Source organism: Stegostoma tigrinum, chromosome 2, assembly GCF_030684315.1.
Source record: "Stegostoma tigrinum isolate sSteTig4 chromosome 2, sSteTig4.hap1, whole genome shotgun sequence".
In the NCBI taxonomy this organism is placed as follows: Eukaryota; Metazoa; Chordata; class Chondrichthyes; order Orectolobiformes; family Stegostomatidae; genus Stegostoma; species Stegostoma tigrinum.
This window is the reverse complement of record NC_081355.1, coordinates 1-18,477: the sequence shown is the minus strand read 5'-3', so window position 1 is coordinate 18,477 and position 18,477 is coordinate 1. Positions and strand designations below refer to the sequence as shown.

The window sequence follows — 18,477 nt, the reverse complement described above, 5'->3', positions numbered from 1 at the left end:
TCCCCTCTCCTGCGTACATTTTTCTAGCATCCATGAATGTGTGAATCTAATATCTCATACACATGCACAGGGAGAATTTATTGGGCTGCTAAATTACGAAAACACTGATAATGATGACTTTGTAACAGAATAGAAAAAACTGTTCAGCAATTATGACAAATGATTTTTACTGACATTATATAGGCCCTTGAGATGCCATTAAGCAACCCTTTGAAAGCCAAGACCCTATAAGACCCTAAGCAAGAAACATCTCTGGAACTAATACATGTGCCTCAGGATAAGTCACGGGTAAAACTTTCTACTTTGTAAGAAACTCATCAGCTGGTTTCGAAACCACCCACCAATTTTGACCCATGAACGAGTAGAGCAACTAATAGTCATGCACAAATGTCACAAACAATTTAATTTTGAATAAAATACAATTATAGCAGCAAAACTCATTAAACATGTGCATGACCACTGCACAGCTCAATACAATTAATTCATATTTCACCATTTGTTGCTGTCTGGCATTCTCTTGTGTGAAAAAGAACCTGCCTTGTATGAAGATTTTAAATTTGAAAAATCTCTTTCTTCCTGAATTCAGTTATTTGCAGCTTTGTGAAGGACTTTGTAATGCTTTATAACATTAAAGCTTCTCTGTAAGGCTGCAAACGACTTAAAACATTCAGAACAGGTATAAAGAATATAATTTAAATAAATAAATGTATCAGTCCCTCAATGAACGTAACCTTTTTGCTCAGTGCTGATTGCTCACTTTTCTTTTGCATGAGGTTTTTGTTACTTCTCAGAAATTCGGATTGAAATCTTTCTTTCAATCTTGCTTATATGTTGTGTTTTTTCGTATATCCTTCTAAGCTGTTGGGATGTGGGTATCACTGATGTGGCCAAAATGTATTGCCTGTTTCTAGTTGCACATGAGAAAGAGATGGTGAGCCATTATCTTGAATTACTGTGGTCTGTTTCATGAAGATCCTGTCAGTGTCAGGAAGGATGTTTGAGGATTTTAACACAATGATGGTGAAGGAATAGCTGATGCAGCTTCAAGTTAGGATGGTGTGTGACTCGGAGTGTAATTTGCCTACTTTTATTTTCCCAAGCATTTGCTGCTTTTGCCCTTCTGTATGGTAGAATTTGCAGATTTGATCAGTGTTGTTGAAGAACTGCACAGCATCTTGAAAATGATATATAATGGCACCACTGTGCCATGGTGGTGGAGGAAGTGAGTGTTGAAGATAATAGATGGAGAATCAATAAAGCAGGAAGTTTAGTTCTGAATGTTTTGAGTTTCTTGAGTGATATTAGAGCTGCACACACCCAGGCAAATGGAGAGTATTCCATTGTAGACCTGACTTCGACCTTTTAAGGCTTTGAAGAGCCAGGAAGTGATCTATTCACCGCAGGATTCCCAATCTTTGACCAGCTTTTGCAGGCACAATATTTATATGATAAGTCTTGTTCAGTTTCTAGTCACTGGTAACTCCAAGGATGTTGACTCGGTGATGGTAATGCCATTGGAGGTCAAGAAGAAATGATTAAAATTCTGTTGTAAGTAATTGTTGTCATGTTATGCAGATATTACTTGTTACTTCTTAACCCAAACTTCATCCCTTTGTCCATGTTTGGTTTCAAGCTGTACTTTGAAGAGAAGCTGAGTGACCCTGGGTGAACCTACACTGGGTATCACTGAGTAGGTCATTGCTGTCTAAGTTCCACCTGATAGCATTGTCAATGATACCTCTGATCACTTTATGTTGAGCGGGGTGGTATTGGCCCAAGGAGATTTATCTCACACTTCAGGGAACAGGGCATACCTGGGCAGTTTTTCATGCTTCTGTTAATATGTTTTGTTTGTTTTCACTGGTCAAAAGCTCGTTGTAAAGATAGATGACCATTGAACAAACTCAAACTAATCTCACTGACTAAATTTGGATCTTTCTGGATTGGTACTCAATTCAAGCAGGCTTTTTCTGTGATTGTATAAATCGCCTTATTACTTTCAACCAAGACAATATAATTTAAATGGCAATCACAGAATTGGAAGACTTGAGAACAACTTCAACAAGCTTGAAGCAGAACTGGAGATTAGAAAAAATATTTACATTTTCTTGCTCTGTATGCTGATTGCTCTGCTGATTAAATCCTTAAATGAAACAGCAGATTGAGTAACTGATTAAGAGGAAAGATGAGGATGAGTACAGGTACCAATAATCACATAATTGATGGATGTGTGCTTCTGGGAGCATTGGAATGTAACGCACTTGGTTAGTGTTGAATCTTTTTGGTTCTTTTGAATGGATTTTCAATTGATTACTTTCTAGGATTGGGGAAAGATTTTATTCTGACAGTTTAATTCTGCAAGTGTTCTTTTTCCATTTGCCATTTATCTCTGTCAGGATGTTGGTTACTTGAACCTGATACTTTGCCTGGCCCGCCCAAGGAATTGATCGATAAAGTAACGTTTTCTAATTTTATTACCTGCGGCATTTGATGTGACTTTATAATGTTATCGTGTCTGGTCAATACACGCTTCAATTCCTCTGGATTGTCAAGCTTGGAGAACAAAATATGCTCAAACTAAATCATAATTGAAAGAAATAGAATGAACTGGGAGATCAACCAATTGACCTCTCAGTCAAACTGATTGGGGAGAAACATCAAAGCTACTATTTTATGAATGATTGTGAATCAGAATGAAACAGGAGCCATTTCCTAAACTGATGACTTTTATTCTTGTCTGAAAGAGGAGTTACCATCATGACTGGCAGACAAATGCAACCTTTCATCATTGCTGCCATGATTTTGAAAACTGAAAGAAACAAATTAACGGAGCACAAAGGCCTCTTCAGTAGGTATCAATTTTGTTTGTCTTCCCATCCACATGCATCTTAAAATTAGCAAAGCACAGAAGGATTATAATTTGCTCCTGTTAACAGCCAATACTTCACACTTAAAATGAAGCAACAGGAAGACTAATGTACATCAGTATTTGCTTCAACAAACACTTCAAACAACAGTGTTGAGCATTTCCTCTGAGTTCTATTGATTATGTTTTTGTTGTTTGTCTTTCCATGTACAAGTAGTAAGGCTATATTGTCAAGTTTTGTTTAGGTCGTCAGAGCATCCAGTCACAGCAAAAAAGTTAATACATTCGGATATCTAGAATTGGGAATGAGCTGGCAGTAATTATTATGTGGCTTCAAGTTAGAGACAGAAACTTCTGACTAGAGGCCCAATTTTAAAATTACACCTGTTTTTCTTTCTTCTCCCTCTTTTGGCACGCCTCCATTACCCTGAGTTAAAATCAATCTCCATTAAAATTTTATCCTATCTGGCTGTGGCTGTTTCATTGTGAACTGACTTTTATAATATGTAATTAGGTAAAACATTATATCCCACAACAGCTGAGTACCGGACTCATTTCTCAATCACTTCTGAATTAACAATAGAAAAACTTTTCCAAGATTCTTCAGAACTGAAAAAAGAGTCATATCAGACTTAAAATGTTAACTCTCTCCACAGATGCTGCCAGGATTCCTGAGTTTCAAAACCCATTCCTGTTTTTGCTTTTATTTCAGATTTCCAATGCCTGTAGCACTTTGCTTTTATTTTAGTGAATGATTTTCTTGATACAATTTGTGTTGGAAGTTGGGTTTCAAACTGGTGGCATATGGGTTTTATTTTCCATTTTGAATGAGTTTAAACATTAACTATGGTTTTAAATAACATCAAACAGTACAGCACAGTACAGGCCCTAAGGCCCATGATGTTGAGTTGACCTATAATCCTACTGTAAGATCAAATCACTGTTCACACCTGACATTTACGATCATCCATGTGCCTATCCAAGAGCCACTTAAATGTCCTTAATGTACCTGACTCCACTACCGCTGCAAGCAGCACATTCCACGTATCCACCAATCTCTGTGTGATAAACCTACCTCTGACTCTCCCCAAAACCTTCCTCCAATCACCTTACAATTATGCCCCTTCATCATAGTCATTTCCTCCCTGGGAAAAAGCCTCTGACTATCCATTCTATCTATGCCTCTCATCAGCTTGTAAACCTCTGTCAAGTCACCTCTCATCCTTCTTCACTCCAATGAGAAAAGCCCTGGCTCCCTCAACCTTTTCTCATAAGACCTGCCCTCCAGTCCAGGCAGTATCCTGGTAAATCTCCTCTGCACCATCTCTAAAGCTTCCACATCTTTCCTGTAATGAGGCAACCAGAACTGAACACAATATTCCAAGTGTGGTTGAACCAGGATTTTATAGAACTGCAGCATAACCTTGCAGCTCTTAAACTCAATTCCCTGCAATGAAAGCCAACACACCATACGCCATTTTCACAACCCTATCAACTTGGATAGAAACTGTGACAAATAATGCAAGTGGACCCCAAGGTCCCTCTGTTCCTCCACACTGCCAAGAATCCTATCAATTTCAACCTTCCAAAATGAATCACTTCACACTTTTCTGGGTTGAATTCCATCTGCCACTTCTTTGCCCAGCTCTGCATCTTGCCAATATCCCTTTGCAACCTACAACAGCCCTCCATGCTGCCCACAACTCCACCAACCTTCATGTCATCTCATGTCAACTTACTAAGCCACCCTTCCACTTCCTCATCCAAGCCATTTATAAAGATCACAAAGAGCAGAGGTCCCAGAACAAATCCCTGCGAAACACCACTGGTCACCAAGCTCCAGGCTAAATACTTTCCATCTACTACCACCCTCTGTCTTCTATTAGACAGCCAGTTCTGTATCTATATAGCCAATTTCCCTGAATCTCATGCGTCCTTACTTTCAGAATGATGCTACCATGTGGAACCTTATCAAATGCCTTGCTGAAATCGACGTACACCACATCTACTGCTCGACCTTCATTAATGTATTTTGCCACATTGTCAAAGAACTCAATCAGGCTTGTGAGACATGACCTGCCCCTTATAAAGCCATGCTGACTATTTCCAATCAAACTGTGCTTTCCAAAATAATCATAAATACTGCCTCTCACAATCCTCTCCAATAATTTTTTGAAGTAAGACTGACTGATCTGTAATTCCCAGGATTATCCCTTTTCCCTTTCTTGAACAAGGGAATGACGTTTGCCACCCTCCAATCTTCTGGTACTACTCCAGTGGGCAGTGAGGACACAGAGATCATCACCAAATGTGCAGCAATCTCTTCCCTCACTTCCTGTAAAATCCATGGATTTATCTTGTCCAGCCCAGATGACTTGTCTATCCTAGAGATAATGGGAACTGCAGATGCTGGAGATTCCAAGATAATAAAATGTGAGGCTGGATGAACACAGCAGGCCAAGCAGCATCTCAGGAGCACAAAAGCTCCTGAGATGCTGCTTGGCCTGCTGTGTTCATCCAGCCTCACATTTTATTACATTGACTTGTCTATCCTCATGTTTTTCAAAATTTTTAGCTCATTCTCCTTCCTGACATAAACCTGTTTGAGCATATCAGCCTGTTTCATGCTGTCCTCACAAACGTCAGGGTCCCTCTCACTGCTGAATACTGAGGCAAAGTATTCATACAGGACCTTCCCACCTCCTCCAGCTCCGCCCATACGTTTCCACTACTAGGATGTTGCCTGGTATGGAGGGAAGGTCTTACGAGGAAAGGCTGAGGGACTTGAGGCTGTTTTCATCAGAGAGAAGAAGGTTGAGAGATGACTTAATTGAAACATATAAAATAATCAGAGGGTTAGATAGGGTGGATAGGGAGAGCCTTTTTCCTAGGATGGTGACGGCGAGCACAAGGGGGCATAGCTTTAAATTGAGGGGGGAAAGATATAGGACAGATGTCAGAGGTAGTTTCTTTACTCAGAGAGTAGTAAGGGAATGGAACGCTTTGCCTGCAATGGTAGTAGATTTGCTAACTTTAGGTACATTTAAGCCGTCATTGGACAAGCATATGGACGTACATGGAATAGTGTAGGTTAGATGGGCTTGAGATCGGTATGACAGGTCGGCACAACATCGAGGGCCAAAGGGCCTGTACTGTGCTGTAATGTTCTATGTTCTATGTTCTATACTATCCCTGATAGTGCCTACCCTCACGCTGGCCATCCTCTTGTTCCTCTTATGGTGTTTTCCTTAGGCGTAGAGAGCGAATGTAGCTGAACATGTGGCTACAGGACTGGTGCAGGAGGGAGGGCTTCAGACATGTGGATCATTGGGATGCATTCTGGGAAGCTGAGACCTGTACAAGAAGGATGGGTTGCGTCTGAACTGGAATGGCACCAATATCCTGGTCGCGAGGTTTACCAAGACGTTTTTCATAGCCCCTTCTAGCTGTCCTAAGTCCATTCTTCAATTCCTTCCTGGCTACATTTTAGACCTCCCTAGCCCAGTCTGATCCTTGCTTCCTCAACCTTAAGTAAGCTTCCTTCATCCTGTTGACTAGATGTTCCACATGTCTTGTCATCCAAAGTTCCTTCACATTACCATCCCTTCCTTGCCTGACTAGGACAAACCTATCCAGTACTTGTAGCAATTGCTCCCTAAACAATCTCCACATTTCTGTCATGCATTTCCCTGAATACATCTGATACCAATTTATGCTCCACACTTAGAACATAGAACATAGAACACAGAACATTACAGCACAGTACAGGCCCTTCGGCCTTCGATGTTGTGCCGACATGTCATACCGATCTCAAGCCCATCTAACCTACACTATTCCATGTACATCCATTTCTTGCCTAATAGCATTGTAATTCCCCTCCCCCAATTAAATACTTTCCAATACCACCTTGTCCTATCCCTCTCTGTGACTATAGTAAAGGTCAGGGAGTTGTGATCACTATCATCGAAATGCTCTCCCACTGAGAGGTCTGACACCTGACCTGCTTCGTTGCCAAGCACCAAAGATGGCTTCCCCTCCAGTCGGCCTATCTACATATTGTGTCAGAAACCCTCCCTGGGCACACCTGACAAAATCTGCTCCGTCCAAACTATCCACACTTAGGAGGTTCCAGTCTACATTAAGGAAGTTGAAGTCAACCATGACAACAACCCTATGACTTCCGCACCTTTCCATAGTCTGTCTCCTAATCTGTTCCTCAGTGTTTCTGTTGCTATTGGGGGTCTATAGAAACTCCCAATAAAGTGACTGCTCCTGTTCTGTTTCTGATTTCCACCGTTACTGATTCAGTGCACAACCCTCTCCACGACCGCCTTTCCTGCAGCTGTGATACTATCCCTGATTAGCAATGCCACTCCCCCACCTCTTTTACCTCCCTTCCTATTTCTTCTGAAACATCTATATCCCGGACCATCCAACAACCATTCCTGCCCCTGTGTTATCCAAATCTCCATAATGGCCACAACATCGTAATTCCAAATACTGATCCATGCTGTAAGTTTGTCACCCTTATTCCTTACACTTCTTGCATTGAAGTAGACACACCTCAACCCATCACACTGATTGCAACTTTGCCCTATCAACTGCTTATCCTTCCTAACAGACTCTCTGCTTGCTGTATCTGTCTGTATGCCAGCTACCCCAACCTCTGATCTGTAGCTCCGGTTCCCATCCCCATGCTAACCAGTTTGAACCCTCCTGAAGAGCTCTAGCAAACCTCCCGCCCAGGATATTGGTGCCCCTCCAGTTCAGGTGCAACCCGTCCTTCCTGTACAAGTCCCACCTTCCACGAAGGCATCCCAATAATCCACAATTCTGAAGCCCTCTGTCCTACGCTAGCTCTGCAGCCATGTGTTCAGCTGCACTCACTCTCTGTTCTTAGTCTCACTAGCCCATGGCACCGGTAGTAATCCTGAGATCACTACACTGCTCGTCCTGGCTTTCAGCTTCCAACCTCACTCCCTATATTCACTATTCAGGTCCTCATCCCGTTTCCTAGTGCCAATGTGTACCAGAACCTCTGGCTGCTCCCCCTCCCACTTAAGAATCCTGAAGACTTGATCCAAGACATCTCTGACCCTGGCACTCGAGAAGCAACACACCGTCTGGGAGTCTCACTTTGTACCACAGAATCTCCTGTCTGTTCCCCTAACCAGTGAATCTCCTATCACTATCGCTCTCCTATTCTCCCTCAATCCCTTCTGAGCCATAGAGCCAGGCTCAGTGCCAGACACCTGGCCACTACGGCTTTCCCCCAACTGTATCCAAAATGGTATACTTATTATTGAGGGGAATGGCCACAGGATATCCCGGCACTGTCTACCTATTCCCTTTCACCCTCCTGACAGTCATGCAGATGCCTTTGCCCTGTACCTTGGGTGTGACCATCTCCCTATAACTCCTCCCTATCACCCCCTCAGCCTCCCAAATGATCCGGATTTTATCCAGCTCCAGCTCCAATTCCCTAATGCGGTTTATGAGGAGCTGGAGTTGGTGACACTGCTCGCAGGTGAAGTCAGAAGGGACACTGGTAGTGATCCTTACCTTCCACATCCTACAAGAGGAACATGCAACTGCCTTCGCTTCCATCCCCTCTGCTCTAGATTGCCAAAAGAGATAAAAAGAAAAACAAAAGAATAAAAAAGGAAGCTTATCTTTCTGAACTTCCACATGATTTTTTCTTATTGGTTAGAGGAGGATGGATGGTAGACACTACACATATCATACTTCGGGTTTAGTGATTGCCGGAATATTACTTACCCAGCTGTCCCCACGGCTCGCGCTGTCACCACTCCCAGTGCTGTGTTAGAGGGTCCAGTATATTGTCAGGAAAAAAAATGACTGAGCGCCTGCTGGAGAAATAGGAATTTGTTTCTATTATGGAATTTTATGGTATAAGAAAGAAACATCAAAAGACAATAAGCGATATCACAGTGTGAAGCTGCATGAACACAGCAGGCCAAGCAGCATTAGAGGAGCAGGAAAGTTTGACGTTTCAGGTCGAGACCCTTCCTATCTCAGATTCTCCAGCATCGGCAGTTCCTACGATCTCAACGGACAATAACTTGCTTTTTGGTTTAGAATAATCAACAATTGATATTAACTCAGGAAAATTCAAGAGACCAGAATGTTTTTGGGCAGTTACATATAGAGCTGCCTGAGATTTGATCTAAGAAGAGCTTCTTGATGAAAAGGAGATGGTTCAGAGCAGTTTAGGAATTAAATACCACAGTATAACAGTTGTAATTTGTGAAAATCACATGAAAATTACCTGTAATGTGTCTTGAGTATTGGGGGGTTTATCAATACCTCCCTAACTCCAAATTTCAGCTGCTGGTTGATAATCATCACAATGATCATGTTTATTTTAATTCTTGAGTGAATTTACACAAACATCCGTTCATTCAAATCTTCCTGTTCACATTGTGGTCTGGCAACTACTTAAATCACATGAGGAATCCATTCATACAGAAGACCAGCATCAAAGGGAAAATAATGTTTTCCTGTCAATGAGATGGTGTACACATTTTTCACCCGAACCTGTTGTGTTTTTTTATTTATTTTTGGGGCATGGGGCAGCCCTTGTCCTTCTGGATGGAAGTGGTCAGGGGTTTGGAAGGCAATGTTTAAGGAGCCTCAGTGAACTTCTGCAGTGCATCGGGCAGGTCGTGCACACTGCTGCTACTGTGTGGTCAGTGGTGAGGGAGAATGCTTGCGGATGTGGTACCAATCAAATTTCCCTGGATGGTGTCAAGCTTCCTGAGTGTTGGAGATACAATGTTTTTACTGTCCCTAAATTTTATTCAAGACTTGGTTGTCACAGCCCATACTGTACCATTATGATAAACAAGTTAGGTAGTAATTCAATCATTGAAATAATGAAGTCTGGGATGAATGATGTTACTGAAGGTGGATACTATCAAGATTCATCAAGAAAAATGTTTTTACACTGGAAACAAATGGCTTAGTAAATGCCAAGAATGTGTCAACAGCAACGCCCATTTGCTAACATATCCTGGAGGAATTATCATAATGTATACAATTATCGACTAATAACATGTAATAACATAATGAAAATCACATGTTTTGTGTGCTGTTCACAATCAGATTGTATTCTGGGAGCCAGTTCCTTCTCTATTGTATGTGAGCAAACCCAAAAAGCTCAAATACCTTACATGGTGGTGCTGAATATGATATAGAAAAAGTATTTTTGAAAGAAATGTCAATGATCAAATCAGCAACTCCTGAATGGAATCACCAAGAAGCAAGATGACTTGTCTGTCACCGTTCTGATCTTGCCTGCCACTGAGCCTGAATTACATCAGTGACTTAGATCAGAATGTGTTTGTACAAGATGACAAAAGCAATGCAGATAAGGCCTCATTTAATTCCTTCAAATCAATGTCAGATCCTCTCCCTGATGTCTACCCATCTAGATCAAAGTGTTTTATCTCCATGGTTCTTGCAGGAAGAGGTCATTGCAAATGTTAATTCCTCTTCTATGTGAAAAAGCAAACGTTTTCTGACTTCTACTAATTGTAACCTATACCTCTCACTCCACTATCTACCTGTTATCTCCGCCCCTGCCCTCTCTATTTATTTCAGAGCCCCCTTCCCTTCCCCCACTTCTGAAGAAGGGTCCCGACCTGAAAAGTCAGCTTCCCTGCAGCTCTGCTGCTGCCTAGCCTGCTGTGTTCCTTCAGCTCCATACAGGTTAAGGTATTGAGCTTCTGGTAGGTGTAAGTTGACCAGTTTTCGCTTCCATAAGTGATGTGCTGAGGGTAAAGGTTTGCAAGTAACCAACTTCATTATCTGGTGATAATAAAATGTGAGGCTGGATGAACACAGCAGGCCAAGCAGCATCTCAGGAGCACAAAAGCTGACGTTTCGGGCCTGGACCCTTCATCAGAGAGGGGGATGGGGGGAGGGAACTGGAATAAATAGGGAGAGAGGGGGAGGCGGACCGAAGATGGAGAGTAAAGAAGATAGGTGGAGAGGGTGTAGGTGGGGAGGTAGGGAGGGGATAGGTCAGTCCAGGGAAGACGGACAGGTCAAGGAGGTGGGATGAGGTTAGTAGGTAGCTGGGGGTGCGGCTTGGGGTGGGAGGAAGGGATGGGTGAGAGGAAGAACCGGTTAGGGAGGCAGAGACAGGTTGGACTGGTTTTGGGATGCAGTGGGTGGGGGGGAAGAGCTGGGCTGGTTGTGTGGTGCAGTGGGGGGAGGGGATGAACTGGGCTGGTTTAGGGATGCAGTGGGGGAAGGGGAGATTTTGAAACTGGTGAAGTCCACATTGATACCATATGGCTGCAGGGTTCCCAGGCGGAATATGAGTTGCTGTTCCTGCAACCTTCGGGTGGCATCATTGTGGCAGTGCAGGAGGCCCATGATGGACATGTCATCAAGAGAATGGGAGGGGGAGTGGAAATGGTTTGCGACTGGGAGGTGCAGTTGTTTGTTGCGAACTGAGCGGAGGTGTTCTGCAAAGCGGTCCCCAAGCCTCCGCTTGGTTTCCCCAATGTAGAGAAAGCCGCACCGGGTACAGTGGATGCAGTATATCACATTGGCAGATGAATCTGGTGAATTTGTTGTCTTTACGTTCTCATTTCATACATTGAGCAAAGTGGTGGCCTCCTTTTCCAATGTATGTGCTGAGTTCTTCTTGAAGCGATATTTCATCAGTCATTGCCAATGCAAGGTAGCAGAATTTGCTGATTGCTTCCAGTGGAGGGTTGTTGAGTCTGATCACAGGCATAGACAATACCCTATCCGGTCGCTCCCATTGATAGTGAGGGAGAACCTGAGATAATGGGACAGGTAATCCATAAGACTTTGAAGTGACTGTGAACAGGGGATACACTGCACTTCATCTTGGCTTTCAGTCTTGATAGATTTTGGAGGTTCCCATTTGGTCAACTGTGGAACTGTTTGATTAACCTGGGAACATAATTAAATATGATATTCCATTAGTTTATCACAGTGTTTCACATTGTCCTGTGCCCAAATTCTAGCTCATTTACAGAATTAATTAAAATTACAGTTTAGAATCACAGTCAACTCTACAATAATTTTACTCTTAGAACTGTTGATACAAATATGTTCAGAATGGCATAGTTATAGCAGATTAGATATTCAAAGATAGCTTCAGGCAGAATTAGGCAAATGGTGAAATATAAATCAAATTACACTTTAATTACATTGTGAATTCTTAACGTTTCTGCTTTAATTTAAAACGGTTCATAAGATTAAAGGAAATGTGATTTTACCCCTTGTAATTCTATCTTGAGTTAACTGCTGTTAAGTCATGTTCAAAATGCTCTAACAGGAGCCACTGAGAAGGCAAATTTGTCAAATGCTTTCACTTTATTACAAAATTAACAAATTCAAGCTTTGATTTTATTCTGATGTGTTTTAAGTGTCATGTTTTTATTACATTTTATCAGCAGTCTATTTGTAATGGAAACCTTTTCTCATGTTAGGAAAGGTGTGTGATTTCTCCCAGCCCAGAGCAAGTTCTAATGAAAAACTTTCAATCTTGTTGCAGGTTTCTGTAGGGACATGTTGTTGCACAAAATGAGCTTATTCTGTGAGCACTGAAATATTGATTTTCTTTCCAATATCTTGCAGGAATCATCAGAACAGCCTTACCGAATATGGACCGGGAAGCAAGAGAACAATATTCGGTCGTCATTCAAGCCAAAGACATGGCTGGACAGATCGGAGGGCTGTCAGGCTCAACTACTATTAATATAACTCTAACTGATGCCAATGACAATCCCCCCAAGTTCCCACAAAGTATGTACCAGTTTCTAATCGACATGTTACCTACTGTAAAATGACAGTCTACCTCAGTGGTTTGTGCCACATAAACATTGTAGTCTGCACAGTCTCTGATTACCTGCTGTGTATGACCTTGTTGAGCAGATCCATTATCGTTTGGGTCTCCTTACTGCAAGAGCTTATTTACAGGAGAAAATCTAATGCCTGTCAAAAGCTGTGTAAAAACCTCTGGTTTCTCACTGGCATGAAATAACACTGGAGTATTTGACTAAATTGTGATCACAAGCTTATTCCAGAGACTGAGGCTGAAGTTTGTCCTGTCTTATCTGAATATGAGGCAGAGGAGGGATGAGAACTGAGATTTAGATTAATGATGAAGAGCTTCAAATGCTGCTCTTTGCAGCAACACTGTTCCCTTTGGTGCGGTACCATTGAGATTCAACAGCAACATGAATTCATTGAGTATCCTTAACATAGAAAAAGCATTCCAAGACTATCCTTCAGAGGATTGTTTTTTTCTAATGTTGTAGGCTATATACAGATTTAACAGCAGAGGTAAATATAGCACTGAGAAGAATCTGCTCGAGACTCAGATCTGACCTGCCTACGAAGGGAATAATGACAATGGATGACAACATTATAGCACTAGTTTTCAATCCAACTCTTTACAACACATCACCTTGTATGATTTTGAAGAATTTACCATTAAATATGTGCAAAGGTGATTAAAATTAGCAGGGGGATTGAGTTTAAGAGTCGCGAGATCTTGTTGCAGCTCTATAAAACTTTGGTTAGACTGCACTTGGAATACTGCGTCCAGGTCTGGTTGCCCCATTATAGGAAAGATGTGGATGCTTTGGAGAGGGGGAGGAGGAGGAGGTTTACTCAGAGGAGGTTTACCAGGATGCTGCCTGGACTGGAGGGCTTATCTTATGAAGAGAGGTTGACTGAGCTTGGACTTTTTTCATTGGAGAAAAGAAGGAGGAGAGGGGACCTAATTGAGGTATACAAGATAATGAGAGGCATAGATAGAGTTGATAGCCAGAGACTATTTCCCAGGGCAGAAAAGGCTAACATGAGGGGTCATAGTTTTAAGCTGGTTGGAGGAAAGTATAGAGGGGATGTCAGAGGCGGGTTCTTTACACAGAGAGTTGTGAGAGCATGGAATGCGTTGCCAGCCGCAGTTGTGGAAGCAAGGTCATTGGGGACATTTAAGAGACTGCTGGACATGCATATGGTCACATAAATTTGAGGGGGCATACATGAGGATCAATGGTTGGCACAACATCGTGGGCTGAAGGGCCTGTTCTGTGCTGTACTGTTCTATGTTCTATGTTCTAATTTCTTAATAAGGAAACATCTAGCTGCACAAAATACTACACCGAAACTTCCATTGTTACAACCACCATCTAACAGCATCTACATCCTACTTTCTTTCAGTACTTCCACAATCTACTGTTGCCTGTCCTCTTAAATTCCATATTCAGTTCCCCTTTTCACATTTAGACTGTGTCAGGCAGATACTGTTATCAGCTAGAGGAAGGCCATCATTTTCTGGCACTGGGCCTCCCATCCCCAATCTGTGCTTGCTCAAGTCCCTGCAATGGGTTTTCTGCTGGATTTTTCCCAGCCCTGGTGTAAATGCCATGGAAAGCTCACCCTGATCTGGTGGCATCAGCCCACATCCATTTTCCATCTTGATAATTGTCAGGAGGAAAATCTTTTGCCCCATCCTAGAGAAAGAGCCCTGCCTCTGAGAGTCATTGACCACTTAAAAGACTAGCAACTCTCTTGACCAATAAAGTGTCCCCAGCCTCCGTGGCTACTTCTGGGATTGCAATGAGGCTGAGGCGGAACTGTGATCAACTGAGCCCAGACTCTGAGATAATGGGAACTGCAGATGCTGGAGAATCCAAGATAACAAAGTGTGGAGCTGGATGAACACAGCAGGCCAAGCAGCATCTCAGGAGCACAAAAGCTGACGTTTCGGGCCTAGACCCATGAAAGGTCTAGGCCCGAAACGTCAGCTTTTGTGCTCCTGAGATGCTGCTTGGCCTGCTGTGTTCATCCAGCTCCACACTTTGTTATCACAGACTCTGAGATTTAGTTTAGAATGGGTTCTCACAGGGTCTAGGCTGGTGGGTGTTGGAGAAGGCTAAGGGACAGGTGGAGGGCGCTGGTGTGGACAGGCTGAGGGTGAGGGGAATGGCAGGTGCCTGTAAGTGTTTGGGTAAGGACTTCTCAGTGGCCACTTGGGACTCTCGGATGAGGTGCCTGTGGCAGCAGCACCCATGTGAGATGTGACAGGTTGGACATTTGACACTGATCTGTCAGGTGTAAAATTGTCGCAGAAGGAGACACTTAAATGATCCATAACTAGCTAGTTACAAGCTTCAGTTTGTCCCACAATCAGGCAAGGTTCCTGACAGTAACTTGTCTTTTTCAAATTGCTGTGGGGGCGTGGGCAGGTTCGTGGGTGTGGGGAACAGTACCTAGTATGGTGCTCACTTTTACTACCCACCATCCCTAACCCTTCACAGCCAATCTTGCACCAGGGGCCATAAAGCTTGGCTTCTCATCCAGACTAATCCTGTTTTCCTTGGGTTGCAAATTTAAACAATCATCCACCACTTCAATCACTTTCCATCTGCACAAGCCTTCATAACATGCATTGGCTCCCTGGTCTCTCCATCAGAACCAAACTCACTGACATCATGTTCTTGCTGGTCCTTGTTAACCCTTGCTGTTTGCGCTCACTTCTCTTCATTGGTTCCATTTTCTCACAGATTGCTTCTTTTTGGCAATGTTTCCATTTTAAGATTCTCTTTTGAAATAATTCTTCTTCTTGGGTGATAAAGAAATTCTTTACTTTATACCTGGCATGGCATCAGAGATTTCTTGGCTGGCTCTTGACTCTGGTGACATTCCCATCAGACCAGGAGCTCAGCAGATGTAGATATTAGAATCTCTGTGCGTGATTGACTATAGGTGCTCCTTCTAACCTACTCGCCCTCATTATGAAAACATAGCCTATGTAGCTCTCTAAATGCTAAGTATTGTAAACCCTAGTTCAGAAAATGCATTGCCATCTTGTTTTAGACACAGTAAGGTATCACTGAAGTGTTGTGTGAAACCTTTCAACCTTTCAGTGTTTTGACAAAATGTAATTTTTCAAAGTCATAAGGCAGTTTTAATGTCAGACAGCAAATATTCAATACAAAAACAAAACTCTGCAGATGTCACAAAAGTGTAATAATAAAAATAGAGAATGGTAGAAACAGCCTGAAGTTCAGATAGTGTCTGTGTAGAGAAAGAAACATGATTAATGGATAGAAATGTCCTGGGCCCTGAACCACATGAGCAACTATGAAAGACTTGGGAAGATTTGTGAGAATTTGAGGGAGCCAGTTTGCAATTGCAGGAGCAAAAAAATCACATTTCCAACAAAGTTCCTGATGCTGAGATGAGATTGTTACCAGAGACCAGAAAAATGATAATTTATTATCACCCTTGTTACTACCTATTCTTGCCTCCTGAATATACAGGTTTCTATTCTACCACTAGACTGATGGAAATTAGATTTCTGAAAGACCGAGCAGATACCCGGTGTTTCCAGCTCTCTGCTTGCTCCCCTGGATACTGTCTTGGGCGTATGGTACCAATGTCTCAGAGCACACTCCATGGGCAGAGGTCATGTACCCCACATACACAGATACTGGCATCATTAGACTCTGTGCACCATCACAGCACATCTGTGATCCTCTTACAGTACAATTGAGCAGGCCAGTGCTGCATTTGAAGTGCACTGGCTCCTCACATTGTAACGCACAGGGGCAGGCTCCCAGCTCAGTGACTGCACCAGGCAGCATTTCAGGGCTGCTCAATCACTTTCCCCATGGTCACGCACTAACTGTCCCCCTGAGTGCTCCACACACCCCTGCCTTGCCTCACCTTGCTTTATATTTTCACGCTTTAGTGCTCAACCAGAACTAACAGACTTAATCAAACGATAACCACAATCAAACAAAGAATTGCAGATGCTGGAAATCTGAAGCAAAAACAGAAATTGCTGGAGAAACTCAGCAGGTTTGGCAGTGTCAGTGGTTTAAGATAGACAGTTGATATTTCAATTCCAGTGACCCTTCTTCAGAACATGTAGATTACTTCTGTCTTGCTTGCTGTTCAGTGCAGATAGAAAGCCTGGTAGTCAGCAGTAAGGGTTAGGCATCTTGCTTTTTATGGCACTATGCTATTATCAATCTCACAGCCTGACCATGTGACAGCAGCTTACGGTGCAAACAGAGTCTGAGGGGAGTAGTCTTCAGCCAGGTCAAGAGAGTCTTCCCTTAGTCAGGAAGTCAAGGACAGCCTCAAATATCCAGCCAGGGACTTGGGTCTGGTCCCTCAGCCCCATCAGATGGTTAGGGTCAGGACTGTCTCCTTATATGAAGATCAGAATGTTGAGCATCCCACCACGTACCTTGGCTCTTTCTGCTTTGCTTTTCTTTTCCTTAACATTTTGATGGCTGTTTGCCCATTTTGATAACATTCACATACCAATATTCTTTACAACATAACGCATCTCTTCGGTTAATTCAGTATTACACTTAACATCCTTAGTAAGATTACGAAGAAGCACTCTCCTCAACCTCTCCCCTTGCCTGAGGTGTGGTGACCCTCAAGTTAAACCATCACCAGTCACCTCTCTGTAATGAGAGAACAGCCCGATGGGCCTCTGGGACTATGGTGGCATTATTAAGCTGCCAGTAGATCTTTCTCACTGGGTTCTTGATTCTCAATGGAAATTTATTGATGAACAGTTTGAATTATTTCTTATGTGTTCCTCAATATTTCACCATATCTTTTATTCTATTTACCCAACCGAGTTTCACAGGCCTCACTTTCATATTCTAACTGTCTTCATCAAAGGGGATGAATTTACTGTTAGTTTTTGATTTGTGATTTTATTTTGTCTGAGATAATCTTTGTTACTTTTGCTATTCAAAGTTTCCAGTGTAACTCTCCCTGTTTATTGACAGAACACTACCAGCTGTATGTACCTGAGTCAGCCGCTGTGGATACAGCTGTTGGTAAGATTAAGGCGACAGATGCTGACATTGGAGTGAATACAGACATGAAGTACAGTATCATTGATGGAGACGGTTTAGGTATTTTCACCATTTCCACAGACAAAGACACCAGAGAAGGAGTTATTATTCTGAAGAAGGTGTGTTTTATTTATTTTGGTAAAATTAAAATGTTAAAACTCATGTTGCCTCTTGGAATATTAACAAACAACTATTCCTGTCAACTCTTTGCACAATCAGCCACTCAATTATGAAAAGAAGAAGGTGTTTTCAATAAAAATTGAAGGAGAAAACACGCACATTGATCCTCGTTTCTGGAACCTGGGCCCATTCAAAGACACTACCACTCTGAAGATTATTGTTGGTGATGTAGATGAGCCTCCTGTGTTCTCACTGCCCTTTTACACAATGGATGTTTTTGAAAATTCAAAACTAGGAACCGTGGTTGGAGCAGTGACAGCAGAAGATCCTGACAGTGCCAAAAACCTCATCAGGTAGGGACTTGCTCCCAAGAATGCTCATGTTTCATTTCAGCATTTAATTTTATTGATCAGTCAGAGTCACAGTTCAACATAACAACTGATAGCAATTACTAAGGTCCCGTTGATTGAATTTCTGAATGTTCAATTATATTAAAGCTCATCCATATTAGTCTTCAAAAGATCCTTGGAATTCCAAGCATTCGTTCATTTAATTGAATTTAATTTGAAGTTAATGGCCTTTTTTTCT

At 42.4% G+C, this 18,477-nt stretch overlaps 1 protein-coding gene across 17 annotated transcripts in view; it reads left to right on the top strand.

Moving 5' to 3' along the window:
- The window catches only part of LOC125467601 (cadherin-18-like), a 588,086-nt gene extending 569,840 nt beyond the window's left edge, over window positions 1-18,246 (top strand). For all 17 annotated transcript variants that reach the window (XM_059651834.1, XM_059651792.1, XM_059651801.1 and 14 more), the window contains 3 exons: window positions 12,509-12,676; window positions 17,701-17,888; window positions 17,989-18,246. In XM_059651834.1, the coding sequence (XP_059507817.1) occupies window positions 12,509-12,676; window positions 17,701-17,888; window positions 17,989-18,246 (614 nt within the window). The remainder of the gene's footprint in view (window positions 1-12,508; window positions 12,677-17,700; window positions 17,889-17,988) is intronic.
- The last annotated feature ends 231 nt before the right edge of the window (window positions 18,247-18,477 follow it).